Source organism: Gossypium raimondii, chromosome 9, assembly GCF_025698545.1.
Source record: "Gossypium raimondii isolate GPD5lz chromosome 9, ASM2569854v1, whole genome shotgun sequence".
In the NCBI taxonomy this organism is placed as follows: domain Eukaryota; kingdom Viridiplantae; phylum Streptophyta; class Magnoliopsida; order Malvales; family Malvaceae; genus Gossypium; species Gossypium raimondii.
Genome location: NC_068573.1, coordinates 33,121,896 through 33,142,134, shown reverse-complemented (window position 1 = coordinate 33,142,134; position 20,239 = coordinate 33,121,896). Strand labels below are relative to the sequence as shown.

General features: G+C 30.8%; 2 protein-coding genes and 1 long non-coding RNA gene across 6 annotated transcripts; 2 read left to right on the top strand and 1 right to left on the bottom strand.

The window, feature by feature from the left end:
• The first annotated feature begins 848 nt into the window (after positions 1-848).
• Positions 849-5,198, top strand: LOC105799120 (uncharacterized). 3 transcript variants are annotated; one of them, XM_012629513.2, is made up of 4 exons: positions 849-1,237; positions 1,925-2,905; positions 3,739-3,786; positions 4,363-5,198. In XM_012629513.2, the coding sequence occupies exons 1-4, from the start codon at positions 1,034-1,036 to the stop codon at positions 4,768-4,770; spliced, it is 1,641 nt and encodes a 546-aa protein (XP_012484967.1). In that variant the 5' UTR covers positions 849-1,033; the 3' UTR covers positions 4,771-5,198. The 3 variants fall into 3 exon arrangements, with proteins under 3 accessions (XP_012484967.1, XP_012484968.1, XP_052476550.1); XM_012629514.2 differs by having other exon boundaries at positions 1,088-1,237; positions 1,657-2,905; XM_052620590.1 differs by having other exon boundaries at positions 1,095-1,237; positions 1,935-2,905.
• Positions 5,199-5,369: 171 nt separating this feature from the next.
• Positions 5,370-11,219, bottom strand: LOC105799121 (magnesium transporter MRS2-11, chloroplastic). 2 transcript variants are annotated; one of them, XR_001135468.2, is made up of 15 exons: positions 10,773-11,219; positions 10,375-10,447; positions 10,172-10,242; positions 9,944-10,029; positions 9,728-9,812; positions 9,526-9,594; positions 8,224-8,304; positions 7,958-8,123; positions 7,835-7,880; positions 7,380-7,460; positions 7,092-7,174; positions 6,428-6,471; positions 6,217-6,322; positions 5,788-5,914; positions 5,370-5,701 (listed from the first exon to the last, which is right to left on the bottom strand). XR_001135468.2 is itself a non-coding variant. In XM_012629515.2 (14 exons), the coding sequence occupies exons 1-13, from the start codon at positions 11,124-11,126 to the stop codon at positions 6,227-6,229; spliced, it is 1,335 nt and encodes a 444-aa protein (XP_012484969.1). In that variant the 5' UTR covers positions 11,127-11,219; the 3' UTR covers positions 5,370-5,914; positions 6,217-6,226. The 2 variants fall into 2 exon arrangements, 1 of the variants encoding a protein (XP_012484969.1); XM_012629515.2 differs by having other exon boundaries at positions 5,370-5,914.
• Positions 11,220-14,086: 2,867 nt separating this feature from the next.
• Positions 14,087-16,431, top strand: LOC105771126 (uncharacterized). Its single transcript, XR_008188673.1, has 3 exons — positions 14,087-14,251; positions 14,688-14,761; positions 16,196-16,431. It is a non-coding gene; the product is annotated as an uncharacterized LOC105771126 (long non-coding RNA).
• Positions 16,432-20,239: the final 3,808 nt, after the last annotated feature.

The following is a 20,239-nucleotide window of genomic DNA, read 5'->3' as shown; positions in this document are numbered from 1 at the left end:
ATTTATTATTAGTATTAAAATAATAATTATAATATGATCTTTGCACGATGCATAAAAAAGAAAAATTTAAACCGAGGCAATGTTCATTATTTTTGGAATTAGAAGAGAGTGTTCCTAATTTACGGGATATGGATTCTTTTTAAAACCAAAATAAATGAATATTCATTTCAAAAATATAAAAATGAGATTTAAATAACGATCAAATGACATTTATTCTTGATTTCGAGGATTTAAGGCATTGTATCCTAGCTTACAGGACATGATCCTTCTTTCTCGATTGACTTGAAATAAGTCTTTTTCATGAAAATTAATTTAGTAATGCCTTAATACAAAAAGGGATCGTGTTTTAAGTTCTCTTCAAAATTTCAATTCTCGACACTAAGACATCAAGTAATCAACTAGGTACTAATTTTGGGCGTCACGAGGGTGCTAATCCTTTCTCGTGCGTAATCGACTCCCGAACCTATTTTCTAAATTTTGTAGAATAAAAAATTGTTGTTTTAGTAAATCAAACCATTTATTAAAACGATCAAATTACGAGATGATTCGATCACACCTCATAAAAAGGATTGGTGGCGACCCCATTTTCATTTGTTTCAAAATAAAAGTTGATTTCAAAAAGGTTTCGACAATTATTATAGTAGAATTAAAATTTTAAAAATTTAAAAGTAGAGATTAAGGTTGACGAAATGAGAGTATAAGGATTAAATCTGTATTTTATGTATATTACAGGGAATAATAGCAAAATTAAAAAAGAAAAAAGGAAGGCAAAAAAGTGTGGGACCCTGGAGGATCCACTTCAACCTCACTTAAATCCAAAGACAAAAACGCAACTCTAATGACGTCAAAAAGCTCAAACCACAAAAGAATACTCCTTCCCTCACTCCCTTGACTGTCCACCTTCCAGATATTTGCAATCTAATTTTTTTATTTATACATAAAATCTGGGTTTTCAGATTGAACTTAAAAACTCATTTGAATTCAATCAAAACCTGTAAATTTGAATACCCAATTCACCATTTCTGTTTTAGGAATGGCGGAGGATGAAACTGGAGATCGAAGGGGGATGAGCGATGATTACTCATCAGAAGATGAAGGGACCGAGGATTACAGAAGAGGAGGGTACCATGCGGTGCGAATTGGTGACACTTTTAGAAATGGTTGCTATGTGGTTCAAAGCAAGCTTGGTTGGGGTCACTTCTCCACCGTTTGGCTCGCTTGGGATACTCTAAGATCGGTATTGCCCCTCCCCCTCTTCTTTTTAATAGCCTGTTTTTTTTTTTCTTTTTAACTTTGATTTCTCCTATGGGATAGAGAAAGAGTTAGGGAAAGTTTAGACGCCTTGTGAGTTAGTTTTAATTGGTAATCATTAATAGGGTGAGCCAAAATTTTGGAATATTTTCATTTTCTGTTCCAATAAAAGGGGATGATTTTCATTTTCTCATGTAATATTATATCTGGGTGTATTAACTATTAAGAACAATGGCCCTGGACCTGCTTGATTATTCAGTTCACTGCTTGTAATGATTGATTCTGGGTGGAATTTGTTATAAGTTGTAATTTAAAAAAGAAAAAAGAAAACAATGAAAGGAGTTATTGTAAGGGATGCTGGAATCTGCATTGCTTTTGGTTAATTGAAGGGTTTTATTTCTGCAGCTAAAGTTATGAAGAGTCCAAGATTTGCACCACAGTTTGAGCTTCAAATGCCCTTCATTTGCCAATCAGAGATAATTTTCTCTGTTTTCAGATACTTTTTTTTTTGTCAGAGCATTGTTATAATGATTCTTGTCGATGTGCTTTTATGTTTTTATTCGATAGATTGTCTTTTCTTTTTTGTTGAAGACGATCAACCATTGCCATTCTTTTTTTTCTTTTTTTTTTTATGGTTCAACTCTTTAACCACACAGGAATTTATTGTTTGTAGCGTTATGTAGCTTTGAAGATTCAGAAGAGCGCTCAGCACTACACCGAGGCAGCAATGGATGAGATAAAGATCCTCAAACAGATAGCTGAGGGAGATCGAGATGATAAAAAGTGTGTCGTGAAGCTCTTGGATCATTTTAAGCATTCAGGGCCTAATGGGCAACATATGTGTATGGTTTTTGAGTATTTAGGGGATAATCTTTTGACCCTTATTCAGTATAGTGATTACCGAGGAGTTCCTCTTCACATGGTTAAAGAGATTTGTCGACATATCTTAGTTGGTCTCGATTATTTGCACAGTGAACTTTCAATCATTCATACTGATTTGAAGCCGGAGAATGTGTTGCTATTGTCAATGATTGACCCATCAAGAGATCCTACCAAATCTGGTGCTTCTCTTATCCTTCCAACTGGAAAGAATAAGGTTGTCTCGGAGACTGTTGTCTCAAAAGAAATTAAGAGTTCGAATGGAGATTTGACCAGAAATCAGAAAAAGAAGATTCGGAAGAAGGCTAAGAAGGCAGCTCAGGGTTGTGTAGGAAAGGAAGTGTTTGAGGAGAATGAGAGAGATTCAAATATTAATGATATGGAAGACACTAATGCTAATGCTAAACCAAATGAAAATTTGGGTGAAGAACGGGCTCATCGTTCTCTGGTTAAAGATGAGACAAAGAGTGATGGAATTAACAATGGTAACCAAGGGAAGGAGCGGCGCAGAAGGGGGAGTCGTGCAACAAGAAAAAAACTGTTAGCAGAAGTTGATCTTAAGTGCAAATTGGTTGATTTTGGCAATGCTTGTTGGACGTATAAAAAATTTACAAATGATATTCAAACCAGGCAGTATAGATGTCCCGAGGTTATCCTTGGATCCAAATACTCAACATCAGCAGACTTATGGTCTTTTGCATGTATCTGTTTTGAGCTCGCTACTGGTGATGTTCTTTTTGATCCTCATAGTGGTGAAAACTATGATCGAGATGAGGTATGCAGAAACCCTTCTGACTACATAATTGATGTCCCACTTTGTCACGTGATGATCATGCATTTGAATTAATTTTATCTTCTTTTGTAGAATATTTGTACCTTATTGACCTGACCTGTACCACCCTAATGCACAGTAAATAAGGACATATAGAGGAGTAAATGAGAACTGATAGAAATTTATTTGGCAAGAACATGTAATCTATATCTTTTCACTTAGATTCTTTTAGCAGCTATAATTTTGTAACAAATGAGGATTTATTATACTTGTTTAGCTTCTACTTTTATGAGGTTAACTATAATAATGCAATCGATATCAGCATCATGTCTATGTAACTAGGGTTCATGCATAAGTAATCGTGTGCTTTTAGAGAAGAATTTAGTTCTTGTTTTCCTACTTCGAATCTTCTTCTTTGTCCAACACTTGTAAAAAGTAAAACAAGAAACGTGAACCTGATAGGCTTCTCTCATTTGAAGTTGTTTTATGGATGTTTGTAAATGACAATTAGAAGTGTCGGGTTATTCTTTGTTCCAAAAAGTTATTCTTTTTGGTTTCAAGTTTCCCGTGGCCTTATACGCACCAAATTAGGTTTGGTTGTTTTTTATATTTGAAGTAATCCTACAACCATTAATGATGTGACTGCTTACTTATTTCCTATTTGTGCAGTGGTGAAAATCATAAAGAAATTCTTAGAAATAGAAAGACCACCATAAACTGAGATGAGCCCCACCTATCCTTCATGATTTTTTTTTCCTTCAATATTGTTATTATTTAATTCTGTAGACAGCCAGACACTCTCTTTATGGCCTTTGACATATGTTTCTCATTTCTAGGATCACTTGGCATTGATGATGGAGCTTCTTGGAATAATGCCACGCAAGGTAAGACCGTTGCACCTTCCTATCTGAAAGAAGCATGTTTTACCTTGGTCCACCTTTTGTCAATAAAAGTACCATGGACGCCCTTGTACTAGGAATCGGATTGCATTTTGTCTCTCTACTAAAAAATGAGCAAATTAGTCCCTGTATGTTATATCAAAGAGCAAATTAGTCATTCTGTAAAGAATTTCATCCGTTTCTACTATTAAAAATTGGTCTCTATACCTCAACATGAGGTACAAGTGGTGCACCACATATAACTGTTTGGTTATTCCATCAGTCACAATAGTTTTTAGTTGTAGAAATGGATGAAATTTTTAACAAAAATGATATGTTTGCTCTTTGATCTAATGTACAGGGGCTAATTTGCTCATTTTTTGAGTAAAGGGGGTAAATGCAATCCGACTCTTAATACAAGGGCCTCTATGGTACTTTTACCCCTTTTGTCCTATTTTTTGGTTTATTGGTATATGTGTTGTTTGAAGGGTACAATGTTTAATCTCGGCTGCTTTACACTGTTAGACAATATAATTTGTGTATAATTCTCATCGATTTAGCATCTGAACATATTTTCTTCAGATTGCATTAGGTGGGCATTATTCCCGAGACTTTTTCAACAGATATGGAGATTTGAGGCATATCCGCAGGTTACGTTTTTGGCCTCTCGATAAGGTGCTTATGGAGAAGTATAATTTCAGCGAGCAAGATGCTAAAGACATGGCGGACTTCCTCATTCCAATACTTGATTTTACCCCTGAAAAGAGACCCACAGCAGCTCAATGCCTGAACCATCCGTGGATCAGTTCTGGCCCTCAGCAGCTACAACTTTCCACAACTGCTCCCAAACAGTACGGAGATGATGGTACATCTAAAAGGGAAAGGAAAGAGAAGGATGACAGGGAGGCCATGGAAGCTGGAGTAGGGAATATAGAAATTGATGGAGGATCTTCTAAGCCATTGAAAGAAACACTTCCAAAGTTGAACTAACACTTTCCCCGAACAGTTTTAATCGGATGGTAAATTCTTTCTTCCTCGTATTGCATTGCCAAAAGGCTACATGTATTGTTCATGGGCAATTCTCTGCAAGTACTACAGTTTTTCTTCGGTTCTGTCAACATCCATACTATACCATTCAAAGCGATAGGGCTTTTCAGGTGTCAGCACCAGTTTTGAAAGAGCCATTTAGAGAATGTGTTCAAATTTCAGGGTTACATCTTGCTAGCAAAGACTCTCAATGGTGGATGGATCCCCCCCTCCCCTACATACTCAGTTTCCATTGTGTCTAATGTATTCATGCATCAAACATCTATATCAATCTCTGTTTTGAAAATGATTTGTGTAAAAAACACTGGAAATGTTGCAGTTCTGATATTTCCTAAAATCCAAAATGGAATGCTATTGCAATTTGGGTTTCATTCATTCCCTAGTTAAATAGTTTGATATGTCATTGATTGAAAAAAAAACTGGGGTTAAATGGTTAATCATATAGTGCCCAATATACCACTACAAAATAAAACTGGTAACATTGAACTAATCAGCATCTCACTAGTCCCGAAAATTTCAGTCTAATTTTCACGAAATAAATCTATAAAATAAAATAAGCCCCATAATCTGCATTTATGATATTGTCGAAGTGAGTGTCAAATGTAATATAAATCTGATACAAAAATACTTTATATTTTAAAGATTGTCTTATATCTTGTCTTATTGATGCATGTGTAAAACATGGCACTTTGGAAATAATAGAAAAGAAAAAAAGAATTCAATTCATTTATTTCAAACAAATAAATTTGGTTGTGGAATTGCCAGCCTTTTCATGGAGAACAAAATTGAGCACTACGGTTCTCTCTCATCATTGTCTGCATGCTAAAAACGCATTACAGTTGAAAGGGGGTCCAACAGAACGCTCACTCCGCAGCTACATGGAAGTACAATTATTTTGAGATCTGCCTAAACAAATTTCTTGTGTATATACATATATTATATATATATCCTGTTATTTACCTATCAGTATAGTAATAATAGTAATAATGATGGCAATCATTCATGCACTTTGGTAACACCATTATAGGATCTCATAAAAGGTTGCCCCTACTTGTTTGGGGACAACAAGCTTTGCTTTCCAATTCACCTGTTAGACACACACACACAAAAGAAAAGATCAGCTTCAAACATATGGCATTGCAACTTGATATCAAAGATTTGAGAGTTTAAATACCAGAAAGGAATCATAAGCCACATAAACTTTCTCTGTAACCACAGTCTACACTAACTCGGTTCAACAAAGGTAAAAAGGAGGGGGAAAAGATAAAAAAGATGGATATTAGGGACAGTGCAGGGCCTATCCTATTTGTTTGGCTTTTCACTAATATTTTCCTTTGCCATCTCTTTAGGTTGCGAAATTAGTTCTTTTTGAGTTTATACAATACTTACCTATACTAAATCACAGTATTTTCCTTCTCCTGAGGTATGAATACATGAGAAAAAATATCACTGTAGCACCGAAGATAATCCCGGCTGTGGTTATCCAGAAGGCAAACTGCACCATGTTAACAATGTAAGTCAGAATGGCCAGATGATAATATCACTTCACGACTAAGCGGTACGGAAATACTGAATATTCAAACTTTTAGTACAAACATACCACACGTTCTTCCAGATAGGACCTCAAGTTCATGCCGAATATACCTAAAAGCAGGAAATATAATCTTTAGATTCTTGACATGGATGCTGATGATTGCCACTAAAATTCTTGAAGAAACATTTTGATGGTCAATGGTACAAATGATTTCAAGAATGTACTCAAGAACAAATTTATGCCATACACGCCACAAATCATAGACAAGAGTACATACATCTACGAGAGTCATATGCATTATACTTTTCTGTTTTTGTTTTTTTTCCTTTTCCTTTCAACTTAATTCTGAACTCAAGCAATTTCTCTAGATCCAAGGTCCAAGAATAAATCCATGAACTAGCTACAACTAGAGAACCAAGTTACAATTTTATTTGTCACGTGATGATTAAGCATCCTAAAGAATCGTGATTTGTCTCATGTAATTTTTACAATTTCTATGCTGGATAAGCCAAGCCAATTCTTACAACCAGGTATCAGGAAATAATTAACCATGTTCGTGTTTTAGTTGGCACTTAGCAATGCACTAATACCTTCATGAACTGAATCACAAGAATCTAAGCAACTCATTATTATAAAATCATGTTTATAAAACCATTATTATGTTAAGGAATTCCTGCATATGATCAAATAGAGGCTTGGCTTCTATTTGCTTGTTTGTGGAAGGACAAACCTGAAACTAGAGCACCAACTCCTATACAAAATGCCCCAACCTGAAGAAGTAATTCCACTCTGCCTACCTCAAGTCTCCGGGAGCTGATTAAATAGTTAAACAACATTTCGTTAGTTAAAGGAGTGAGGATTCAGATGCAAGAAGGAAAGATACCAGAAATGAATCTGAAAACACAAATTATCAAAATCATATATAAGGGGAGCATGGGATTTTGGAGGATAAATATTAGCAACACCCAATCGAAATGGTGATGCTGACAACAAAAAGTAAATCAAACTTCATCAAGACCTTAGGTTGACTGCCATAGAATCTTCCATTTCTTTTGCAGAATCAAGAAGCCTTTCTGCCTGACCATGGCAAGATTCACATCTGCAAAACGCAACAAGACTTTATAATCGGTTATTGCTCTTGAAAATAAAACATGGCTACAAAGTACAAACAAATAACTAGAGTAGTTTCAACAAGACAAAATCCTTTATGCCTACTGGAAATGCAAAAAACAGTTGGCAACTTCAAAGAAATTGTAATCATTCCTTTACGTTAAACCAAACCTCAATTTAAATTGTACTTATCTAGTTAATGTCTTGTTCATATATCATAAAGATCTGTGGACACTTAAAATGCTCTTGCACTCCTACTTGAAGACTATCAAAAATAGTAAAATGAAGAAAACAAATAATAATCCGATTTTATGCACCAGCTACATACTAAACATGCACCATAAATGGAACAAAGGAAAAAACCTTTGAAGATAATTTTCCAAAAGCATCTCAATCTCTTCCACTTGTTCTGCAAAATGACCGAATTGAACCAATTAGAACTCTTATTAAAAGAACTGATAACTCAGATTAATGAGCACAGTACACCTTCAGCAATCAGCTTTCCTGAAGGTAAAGAACTTTCCACATCATCATTTTCCCTTTTAAGAGTAGAACGCCTTCCCATAATACATATTCGACGTATTTCATCCTGATCTTCCAAAAGATCAAGCAGCATTTGTCTAAGAGCACCTGCTTTTGAACCCAATTCAACCTTGCATGATAAAATGAAAAGAAAAAAGATAATAATCAGAGGACAGTGTTTAACTATTTGTTGTTAAGCAACTCAACAAGATTCTTTAAAGTCAATTTACCAAAGTCTGCTTGCTAATACGAAGTTGCTCCAATATGTCACCAGTTAATTTGTTAGGAAACATCTTAAGTAGAGCTTGAACCTATGCAAATGGAACAGCACTAATCATGAGTAAGCAGATTCATAAGATATCACAATTATCAAATAATGACAGTAAAAAATACAAGGCAATCAAAGGTAAAAAATTTAGAAGTCCAGAAGGGAGAGATTTTGCATTATACGCATCCAGACAATGGAAATTAAAATCAAATAACATAATCAAGCATCAGTCATGGCAATTTTAAGTTCTTAATTAATCACAGTGAAAATATTAAATTGTTCAGGTACATATCTAGGGAAACATATATTCTAATTTTATCAAAAGATTTATAACTTGTAAAAGAACAATTCCACAGTATTAAGATGACCTAAGGAAATAACTAATTCTTTGAGAAATGCTTAGAGTACATGGTAAGAACCCAAAGTAAGACTTGAAAATGAGCAAGCCAAGCATCGCATAAATGAAGCCCAAGCTAAATAGCAATAGCCTTTTCAAGCTTATAATTATTACAAGCTAGGTGCAATTGTCTTGCAACAGCAATAACAAGCTTCTGCTCAATTATTCTGAAAAAGAAAAATAATTTTTTTTATATGAAATACGGACAATTCCTCAAGGATTTAGGTTTTCAGTAGGAATGAAACAAAAGGCTAAATAAAAGAATATGACATACATATCTCATATCATCTAAATGAGCCTATAAATCAGTAGTCTGAAAATTAACAATCAAGACTTTCCTCGTTGCTTAAACTTGGCTTCTTTAGCAAAATGACTAAATGTCGAGCTGACTAATCAAAGATAAACCAGCATTTTCAAGTTGATCGATAGAAACTTGGTTCATTTGCAGCCATTTGTGGAATAAGATAATCAGCAACACCAAGAGTGAAACAAAAATGGTTACATAGGCATACTTCTCAAATGTTTTTTAACAGTAAATTTTGACTAGAAGACGAATGGGTTTTCCGAGCAAGTGTCTAAGAGACACGAGAGGGAAGACATGTAAATAAAAGGCAAAAAGACGTGGAAATACTGCCTATAAGAATTGCTACAAGTAGAATTTATTTCCTATTGTGGAGCCACTTAAACCTTGAAAATCAGTTAAAAGCATTTTCTGCTGAAATTGCTTGCAACAGCTGTAGCAAATGAGGAAACTAGTGGTGTGCAGCTTCAGGAATTTGACAATTCACCATAAAGCTTGTAAAAGAGAAAAGGGAAATCAAAACAACAAACAAACAAAAAATGCACTCACTATGTCCACATACTCACACGAGGTTCTAAATTCATTAGTTTCCGTTCCCAACGCTGTATCCATGAAAGTAATGCTGCTTCAACAACCTGCAAGTAACACAACTAGAGACTCTTAAGAAGATCGGATGTTTAAGATTATAGCTTCCACCAAGAGAAACAACACATGAATGACTCTTGTACATCAGCATCTCAAAGCAAGTATCCTGAGTTTGACACAAACCTCAAGCTCGAATGGCATACACTGCGCTCCATTCATGTTATTCAGTCGAGGCAATAATGTGTCAGTAAAAGCTTTTCCTCCTTTACTATAAATAATCAACACATACAACAAGCATCATTATCAGTTCACAGTAAATCAAGATGAATTGATAGTAAAGGTGAAAATAATGAGATAACAATGAAAACATATATTTGCACAGATGCAGGAGAGATTTACCTATTATAATTGAATATAAGAACACGGTCTTTCATAGCCATTGCTCTTAATGATCCCAGATTAAGTAGAATGGCATGCTCACGTACCTATAGTGATTAGCGTGGAAGAGGGAAAAATGAGTTTGCAAACACAGGATACTAAAGAAACACACTCAAATTTAAGCGATGGCAACCAAGCATGAACAAATAAAGAACTATCATGGAATATAACGACACAAGGGTCTATTACCAAAAGAGATGGTGCTGTTTTTGTCAAAAATAATGATGGATCAACACTGCGGATATCTCTTGGACGAACGCCTAAGAAGAAAATTACATTAATCCACTACATATATATATGTATGTACACAAAACCATAGCTTTATTTCTTTATGGAATTAAAGCTTAACACACAAGAAACAACTACGAAAAGAAATCTCAAAATTACATTACCACTTGATTTCAATAATTGACGTCGGCTTATCTTCCTTTTAGATGATACTCCACTTGACTTCACCTCTACCACCTTTAGAGATAGACAACAAACACAATATTAAACACGGGGAAAAAAATTATAAACCATTCAAAAATAGTATAAAGGTTGAAAAGAAAAGGAAGCCAGACTCGGAATGCAACTACAAAGAAAACTAAGAACAAAAATAGCAATTTAGCAGCTAGAAAATTGTTTAGGAATAAATAAGCCCTAAAACGTTATTCGTACAAAATATCATCACACATAATTGTATGCAACAGATAATGCTCCAGTTTTCTCGCTCAAACTATCTTAATATCTATTCCAAAAAGCCTAAGAAATTCTATTTTACTCCCAAAAAGTAAGGAATAGTGAAAACCTCATAAACAGGTTCACGAATTCCAAGCAAGAAGGAATCACTCTGCCGTTGCTGCACCTTCGGATCTTCCCTCCCTCCATCATCATCACCATCATCATCACCGGCCAATGTTTCCGATTCTCTCAAACGATCTTCCTCCGTTGACGATGATCTAGCGAAGCACTTGAACTTCTTAAAAGACGGTCTCACTAGAGGCGGAAGTGGAGGAACTCCGCTCTTTTGAAGCGAAATCGTAGAAGCATTTCGCCATCGAGAGCGGAAGAGAAGATAATGTACGAACGGAGACGGAGATTTAACAGAAAATTGGAGTGTATTTGGATAAGAGGAAGGAGGAGGAGTGGGAGTTGACGCCATTGTAAAGGTTTCTCATAGGAGAATAGAATCTGATTTTTGCTTCGAAACAACGAATCGATGTTTTTAACTTTTAATTTTTTAACTGAATTTTCCCTTCGTTATCTTTTTTAAGCAAAAAAAAAATGAAGAAATACCGTTAATATTTGTGGCTTAGGATTTAAGATTCCTAAGCCTCTTATTTTCCATTTTGAGATTTAGTAATTTTTCAAAATATTTTTGGTGGTTAAAAAGAAAAAAGGACTTGGAAGTGGAACTCCCACTGGCTCGCGCGTTCTGGTTTTGTGTTCTATTTCAATGGCTTAATTCATTAAACGTCCTAAAACTATTACTATATTTTAATTTGGTCCCTAAACTTTAAAATATTGTATCGTTTAAATGCTAACTTGAATATGGCATTGAGCATTTTTAAACACGTTAATCAAATTTTAAATAGATATATAATTATTGTATTAACAGTTTGAATCTATTTCATTAAGAAAAGAAATAATAATCTTTTTAATTTTTAATGATTTTTTTGGATAAACTATCAAAATAGTCACTTTTGTTTGTCTCAAGTTACATTTTAGTCACTTATGTTTGAAATGTTACGTTTTAGTCATTTACGTTATCGTATTGTAACATTTTAGTCACTGAGCTGTTAATTGTCGTTAACGGTGTAACAGTAAGCTGACGTGATACGTTAAATCATTATTTCAGACAAAAATTTTAGGTTAAATTATACAATTGGTCCCCATATTTTTTTTCATTTTGAACAATTTAAATTTTTTTCTTTTATGTTTTTTAATTATTATTTTTTTTATTTTCCTCCCTTCTCCATCTTTATTTTCCACATAATTAATTCAAAGAAATGAGATTTCAAACATGAGGCATTTGTAAAGTTGTTTTGCTTGAATGATCTAATAATTAATTCAAAGAATTGAGATTTCAAACATGAGGCATTTGCAAATTATGTCAAACAGTCAGCTAAAGGTTACCTGTTAATGTGTAGCATTTAACCATAAGATGGATTTAAAGGCTTGGTTGCACGAAAATCATTTGAGGCGGCTCTTGAAACCGCCATTGGAAAATGGGGAAAGGAGAAAGGAACTTACAAGAATAAAAAAAAGAGAAAAGTTAAAAGAACATAAAAGAAGTGGAGAAGGGAGAAAAACAAAGGGAGAAGAAAAAGAGAATGAAAAAAAAAGAAAGTTAAAAGAACATAAAAGAAAAAAAATTAAATTGCTCAAAACGCAAAAATACGGGGACCAATTATATAATTTAACCTAAATTTTTCGTTTGAAATAATAATAATTTAACATGCCACATCAGCTTACCGTTATACCGTTAATGGCAATTAATGACTCAGTGACTAAAATGTTACAACACATTAAAGTAAGTGGCTAAAACGTAATATTTCAAAAATAAGTGGCTAAAATGTAACTTGAGATAAACAAAAGTGACTATTTTGATAGTTTAACCTTTTTTTTCCAATGCATTACATACAAGTTACCTATGTTGTAAGTACATGTGTGTTCAAAATATTGATATAATGTCCAAATATGATAAAAGGTTTAATTTATAAAATATTAATAGTTTGAGAATTTAGTTGAAATGCTTTTATAAATCGTTTGAATAATAATGCCACTTTTATTGCAATAATTTGAAAGAGATTCCCATAATTCTCATAAAATATTAGGGTTATGGTAATTTAGCATTGTATAAAAAATCCTAAATAAATTTAAAATGTGATATATTGATATTTGTGAGTAGAAAATAAAATCAAACAAATATTAACAATTAATTAATATATATGCGCAATTCATCAATTTTTATTTGGTTAAAACATGTTGTTACTCCTTTATTTATATATAATTTGAGATTTAGTTCATTTATTTTAAGAATTAAGAATTTAATCTTTTATTTTTTAATTTAAAATTTTAATTTATTTATTATCGTCATTGATAGTTTCAGTCACAATTTATCAATTTAATATGTTTATTTTATGTTAATTATATGTCACATAATATGAGAACAACTCGATCAACATTTTAAATTGAAATTTTTTGATAGAAAATACTTACGATTTTAATGATTGGACTAAATTTTTTAAATAAAAAAATGCAGACCATTTTAAGTACATGAACTAAATCTAAGATGTTTGTCAAGTTGTATATACGTGTTTAAAATTTGTTCAACTTATTTTAAATATGTTCCACGTCAAATCTAAACAGGGACGAAACCAGGGGGCTGGTACCTCTAAAATTAAAAATTTTCCATTTAAGTCATTTGAAATTTTTAAAATTTTAAATTAATAAAGGTAAAATTGCACTTTGCCCCCTAAAATGATAAACTTTTGATTTAATCCTTTTGTAACAGCCCAATTTTCAGTAGTGTCAGAATAGTGATTTGAGATCACTAAATCTGATGAAAACGTTAGAAAAATTTATTAATTAATAATTATAAGTTCAGTGTGATTTTAGAAATATTTTTAAATTAGTGAATTTTGTGATTTAAAAGAAATTATTAGGCAAATTGGGTCAAAAACGAGGTATCGAGACCTCGATACTATAAACTGAGTTGTAAATATTTTTATAAATATTTACGGAGTGTCATTAGGGTAGTATTAAAGTTTAGTTAAGTATTTTAATGTTCCGATGGTTAATTGATTAAAAAGGACTAAATTGCAACAAGGGTAAAAGTTTAATTATAGATTAAAGAAAAGTTAAAAGGACTAAATAGGTAAATATGCCAAGTCCCATAAATGAGGCGGCATATGCATGATAAAATCTGAGATTTTTTGAAGTATATTATTATTTATTATATTGTAAATTATATTAATTATATTATATTATTATATTTCAAATAAATAAAATTGTTGACAAATGCATGGTGTATATGATGACATGTGAAATGAATGAAATACATACATATTAGTAATGATTACATATTTACTTATTATTTAAGTAAGAAATATTATATTATTATTTTATTGTTATTATATTAAACTAATTTAATAAAAGAAATAAAAGATAGAAAAAGAGAAATGGAAACAGAACAGGCAAACGAAAACAGGGGAGAAAGGAAAGAAAAAGAAAAAGGGAAGGAAAGAAAGAAAATTTGGGGTTTCAAGGTTTCAAGCTCAATTGGTAAGTCAAATTAAGTTATTTTCTTATAATTTTTGAGTTTTTGGAGTTCTAGAACAAAATATTTCATGGTTTATGTTGAAATTTGGGAAGATGTTATATTTCTAGACATTGATTATGTTGAATAAATGAAAGAATTAGGGGTTAAATTGATTGAATTTCAAGTTAGAAGTTAGTAAATGATTTAATTGTAAAATAAAGTGTAAGTTTTGAATAGTAGGGACTAAATTGAAAGAATCCCGAAATTAGGGATTTATGGTGAAAATGAAGAGTTAAAATGAGTTTTTAGTAAGAATTAAGAGAGAATATGGAGTTAGATTGGGAAAATAAAATTAGTATTGATAAGGGATTAAATTAGAATTTAGGTAAAGCTTAGGTATAAATGGAAATGTTTTGATGAAATTGTGTTTTAATAATTTTTAATTGTTTAATTACGTAGCTAATGTCGTGCAAGAGTCATTGCCGAGAAAGGAAAGGGGAAGGTGATCAAGGAGTGACTCGAGAAAATTTACGGTTAGTATTACCATAATTCGAATTTAATTATTAATTGTTAAAATTTAAATTAATATACATGATAAGAAAATTGAGGTGAGTATCATGATTGAATTGAATGAAATATATATATATATATATATATATATATATACATATTGATATTGAATTTATTGATAGTAATTGTTAAATTTTGAATAATATGTTTAGTAAATAAAAATAAGGAGAATATCGATATTTAATTGAATGAATTAAAAATATGAATTGAATAAAAGTGAATTAAATTATGAATAAGTGTGAATACGTGAATTGAGTATTGACTGAAAAGTGGTTTGATTCGAATCGAGGTATGATTTGTGAAATATGTATTGGTGCTGAATTGTATATTGATTTGAAAGTGGGAAGTGAATTTGAAATAGAAAAATATATTGAATCAAATGGTGATTAAATTGTATAATGATTTGAATTGAAAGTATGAGAAAGTGATTGAATTGAAATGTGATTCGGAAACCCTATTAACTAGTCGGGCTGAGTCGGATATAGTTGGCATGCCATAGGATTGGAAGTGTTCAGGGATACTTCGACCTTGAGTCGATGAGACACTGGGTGTCATACTGTTACTTCGGATAGAACCGATGAGGTACTGGGTACCAACTTACTTCGGCTTTGCCGATGAGACACTGGGTGTCAACTATTGCTTCGAACTATCCGATGAGGCACTGGGTGCCGTATTGGTGTGTTTGGTTGGATCCGTGTATCCGCCAAAGTCCGAGTCATGTTAATAGGGGGAAAATAAAAGAATTGAAGTAAGAAATGATATTGAATTATGAATTATGTGAATATTTGAAGGTATATGGATTGGAAATTAAAAGCAATTTGAATTGAAGTAAATTGATTTGAAATAAGACATTGAATTGAGATGTGAAAATGGAATGTGAGAATTATGGTTCAAGAAACAAATAATGATAAATTTTATGAAATAGTTTTGGTAATATGAAATGATGTAAAATGACAAGTGAAAATAAAATGATTTGAAATAGTGAAATAATATGTGAATTTAATTGAATACAAGTTATTGAATTTTATTTATGGATTTAATGTGTAAATTGAGTGTTAAAAGATTATAAGTGTAAAATTGAATATAAATAGAAATGATAATGAATGAGTTGATGAAATGATTGAGTTTGTATGGATTGGAATGAGTTATTAGAATGAGATGTTGAAAAATCCAATAAAATTTAGATAGTGAAACAAGGTATGAATACAATTAAATATAAGATTGAAATATTGCTTATTGTTATTAATGATCAAGTTGATTTAAAGTATGAGGCAATTAACGAATAATTGTAGACATAAATTAAATGTATATAAATTATCAATTAAAGTTATTAATTTGAATTATGGTAATACCACTGAGTATTCCCATACTCAGCGTACGGTTGTTTCCGTGCGCAGGTTAGTAGAAAACCAGTGTTCGGTCCAGCATCCAGAGTAATCCCGACCTCAGAGTAATTTAGCGATGTATTTTTCTTTTGATAACGTGGCATGTACCTAAGTAATGTTTATACCTAAGTGATGTATAGGGATTAGTCAATTTGAATGTTTGTATCTATGATATTGCTAAAGGAAGATGTGTGAGTATGTGATAATGTTTGGCTTTTAAAATGGTTAAGTATGAATATGTTTGGTAATATGTATGTTTAGATGATAAATCATGCATGGAAATCATGAAAGAGTAAAAATTTGTAAAGAAACAGATTTCAAGCAGTTACAGTGATGTGACTTTGAAAAATCACCTAGGATAGTATAAAATTAATTAGAGGGTGAATGATATATGGAATTAAAGCTTGTTGAGTCTATTTTCATGGAAAAATAACGGTTTAACAAAAGAAATTTTATATTTTGAGATATGAGAACTTTAGTGAGACAGGGTCAGAACTGTTTTTGGAGTCCTCTGTTCTAAGTTTAGAAAATCATTATAAATTGCACAAAAATGGTTATGAGTTGTAGTTTATATCTATAGATTCCTTATTGAGTATATTTTCTGTAGAAACGAGTAATAACTTCATATGAAAATCCTATAGTGAGAAAATTTATTTTTAGTGGCAAGAGGTCAGGACAGTCAAGTGGTAAAATAGGGGAGACTTTAACTAATAAACTGTACTAATTGGCTGAACCAAAAATTCTGAAAATTTTATAATAGGAAGATATATGAGTCTAGTTTCAGGGAAAATTTTCGGAATTAAATTTCGAGTCCCGTAACTCGATTTATAATTAATTTAGTAACTGCTGCGCGATTAGACAGATTGCTGTAAATAGTGAAATTAATTTTCAAAACAAGTTTTTATGCTTCGAATTAGTAAGATAAGCTAAGTAATGCCTCGTACTCGACTCCGGAAACGGTCTCGGGTAAGGGGTGTTACACCTTTAAAGATGATAAAGATAGAGGCTGTTAAAATGGTAAAATTACATTTTTACTATTGTAAAAATTACAATTTAATTTCGGCCCCCTAAAAAAATTTTCTGCCATCTCCCCTAAATCTAAACTAGAATCTAATACCTAACATAGTAAACAAATTTTAATTCATATAATATTGAAAATTTAAGAATTCAATTAGAAGATTTTAAAATTAGAAAAATAATTTAAAATTTATACCATCAATTAAACAATTTCCTTTTATAAGTCGTTTGATGAGGTTTTAAAATTTCCAATGCTTGCTTTGGGAATTTAAATAAATAATACATTTGAGTTTAGTATTTTATTGCAATAATTTGCAAGATATGAGTTTTATTGTGCTTAAATACATAATATTTTTATTATAAAATAAATAATAATCCTAATTAATTTAGGATTTTGATATTTTAATTGAAAATTAAAAAAATTAACAAGTAATATATACTATAAATTCTACTTAGTATTTAAAATACGAGAATGTTTCTAAAAGTAACATAAATAAATAATGAAACATATGTTTGAAACTAATTGATAATAGCATTAAAATAAAAAAAATAGATTAAATTATGAGTAAAATAAAATTTAAACACGTAAAATATATATTAATAATATTATTAAATGTACTACAATTGCTTATAATGATGTTGTCATCAATTTTGAGTTGATATCGAGTTAATTTTTACACTAATTTAATCAATAACATTATCAATATATATACATACACAATGATGGATGTGATAAAGTGTCATAATATAATTAAAATGTAAATATAAAATTAAAATAAAGTTTTGGCTTAGTGGAAAAGTTGAGGATTTATTGATATAAATGATGACATATGTTCAAATTTTACTATATATAATTTTTATTGGTTTTTATAAAGTAAAAGATTAAAGTACCCTCAAATAATACCCAATTGTGTTGGTACTCGGTTAATTCATGATGTTAGCTCAATTAGGGGCTTAATTAAAATTAAAATGTTCAAAACATTACATGACAAAGCATTGGTTAATTGGAACACCAAGTTACGGTCTATTTGTCAAGTATTCATCTTTTCCAAGAATAGTCTGGATTCGAATCATCATTGTATAGGAAAAAGCATCGGTTGAATGATATAGTTTTATTAACCCAAATGTCATGAGTTCAAATTATTTGCAAATTATTTATTGGTTTTAAAAAAATAAAACTAACATATCTTAAAATAATATAATTTATTTTAAATACGGAAGGATATTTTCATAATTTTCTTAAGCGAGTTAGTGTCCGATTGACCCGTAACACCAACTCAATTAGGAGTTTAAATAATAGTATGATTGATGGAGGTAATAAATTATGCATAATAAAAATAAAATGTATAAAATAATTTATGATAAAACATTGGTTGAGTGGTAAAATTAAAGTTTAATCAACCCAAATATCATGGGTTTAAATCTCATTGTATACAAATTATTTATTGGTCTTTTAAAAATAGAAAAGACTATAATACCCTAAAATAATATGACTTATTTTAAATATGAAAGAACATTTTGTATTTTGAAAAGACTAAAATGTCCTCGAAGAATAAAACTCATTATAAATAGGGATAAATATCAAACTATGCATGACATTAATTCAATGTGAAATGTTGTACATAGACTTGATTTTTACAATTTTATACATGAAATTTGATTTGATTCAATTTTCACAAATCTTGACAACGTTATCGAGTTAGCACTATTTTTACGTTGATATATTGCATACATAAACAATTATATTAATCCAATATCGAAACAAATGTATATATTCATTTATTTAAATATGTACAATTGAATTAAAATCAAAATCTATGTATCAAATTCCACATTGTATTAAGGTTTATATATATATATATATATATATATATATATATATATATATATATATGATATTTATCCTTTTAAGGCCTCGTTTGATGGCTAGTTAGCTCCATTTTAGTGTATTTCAACCATTTTTTGAGTCTAATCTCAATGATTATCACTGTGTTACACCTCCAATTACCTACCGGTGATTTTTGCTTTAGTGCACTCAACTTTTTTTTTTTTAATTTACCCATGACACTTTTTATTTTTTTCAACGTTTCTTTTCCATTTTAATGTTTAAAGTTGAAAAGCCCAAGCAATTTTATCTCCAGATTAGGCTGAATAAATACTTATATTATATAATAAATTAATAAATATTAGAATTTATAGGATAATAAGTAAATAACAGTTGAGGTGTTTTAATATTATAACTATCATTTAAATATATACAAATATTTTAATTTTGATTCAATCATACATGTTTAAAGAAATACGTACATCGATTTAATTTTCTATTAGATAAATATAATTATTTGTGTATGCAATATATAAATATAAAATGATGCTATATCAATAATTGTGTTAATAGTTTGTGAGAATTGCATCAAATCAAGATTTCATGTATAAAATTGCACAAAATCAAAATTCATGTATAAATTTACACATTAAACCAAAGTTCATCTATAATTTTGAGATTTATCCAAAAAAATTATATGTGAAAATGATGAGGAAAACTTAGTAGTATTACTAACTTACAAAAAAAGTTGAAAAATATTTCATACAAACTGGTAAAAGTATCATGAAGGTCTTTGTATTAATAGTTAGATTACATTTTGCCTTCTCTACTAAAAAAATGGGTAACTTAATCTCTTTACATTAGACAAAAGAGCTAATTGGTCCAATTTGTTAAAATTTTCATCCAATTATACGGTTAAAAACTGGGATAGCTAACGGAATAACCATACAATGACATGTGGTGTGTCATATGTACCTCATGCTAATGTAGATGGACTGGTTTTTAAGATTTGAAATAGATAAAAAAATAATAATAATAGGACCACTTTGCTCTTTGATCTAATGCATATAGAGTAATTTATCTAATTTTAAAATAAAAATACGAAATATAATTTAATTCTTGATACAAAAACTTTGATGATACATTTACTCATCCAAACCCTTTGTATGTGTTTAGATATCCTTCCCCTTTTTGTCAGTAGAAAATAGTGGGGA

Excerpts from the sequence above, each read along its gene's own strand:
- LOC105799121 (XM_012629515.2), bottom strand. The coding sequence starts at position 11,126 with ATGGCGTCAACTCCCACTCCTCCTCCTTCCTCTTATCCAAATACACTC. Across the intron at positions 10,030-10,171 it reads AAACAGCACCATCTCTTTTG|GTACGTGAGCATGCCATTCT; the intron begins GTAATAGACCCT and ends TAATCACTATAG. Across the intron at positions 9,595-9,727 it reads GTATGCCATTCGAGCTTGAG|GTTGTTGAAGCAGCATTACT; the intron begins GTTTGTGTCAAA and ends TGTTACTTGCAG.
- LOC105799120 (XM_012629513.2), top strand. The coding sequence starts at position 1,034 with ATGGCGGAGGATGAAACTGGAGATCGAAGGGGGATGAGCGATGATTAC. Across the intron at positions 1,238-1,924 it reads CTTGGGATACTCTAAGATCG|CGTTATGTAGCTTTGAAGAT; the intron begins GTATTGCCCCTC and ends TATTGTTTGTAG. Across the intron at positions 2,906-3,738 it reads AAAACTATGATCGAGATGAG|GATCACTTGGCATTGATGAT; the intron begins GTATGCAGAAAC and ends TCTCATTTCTAG.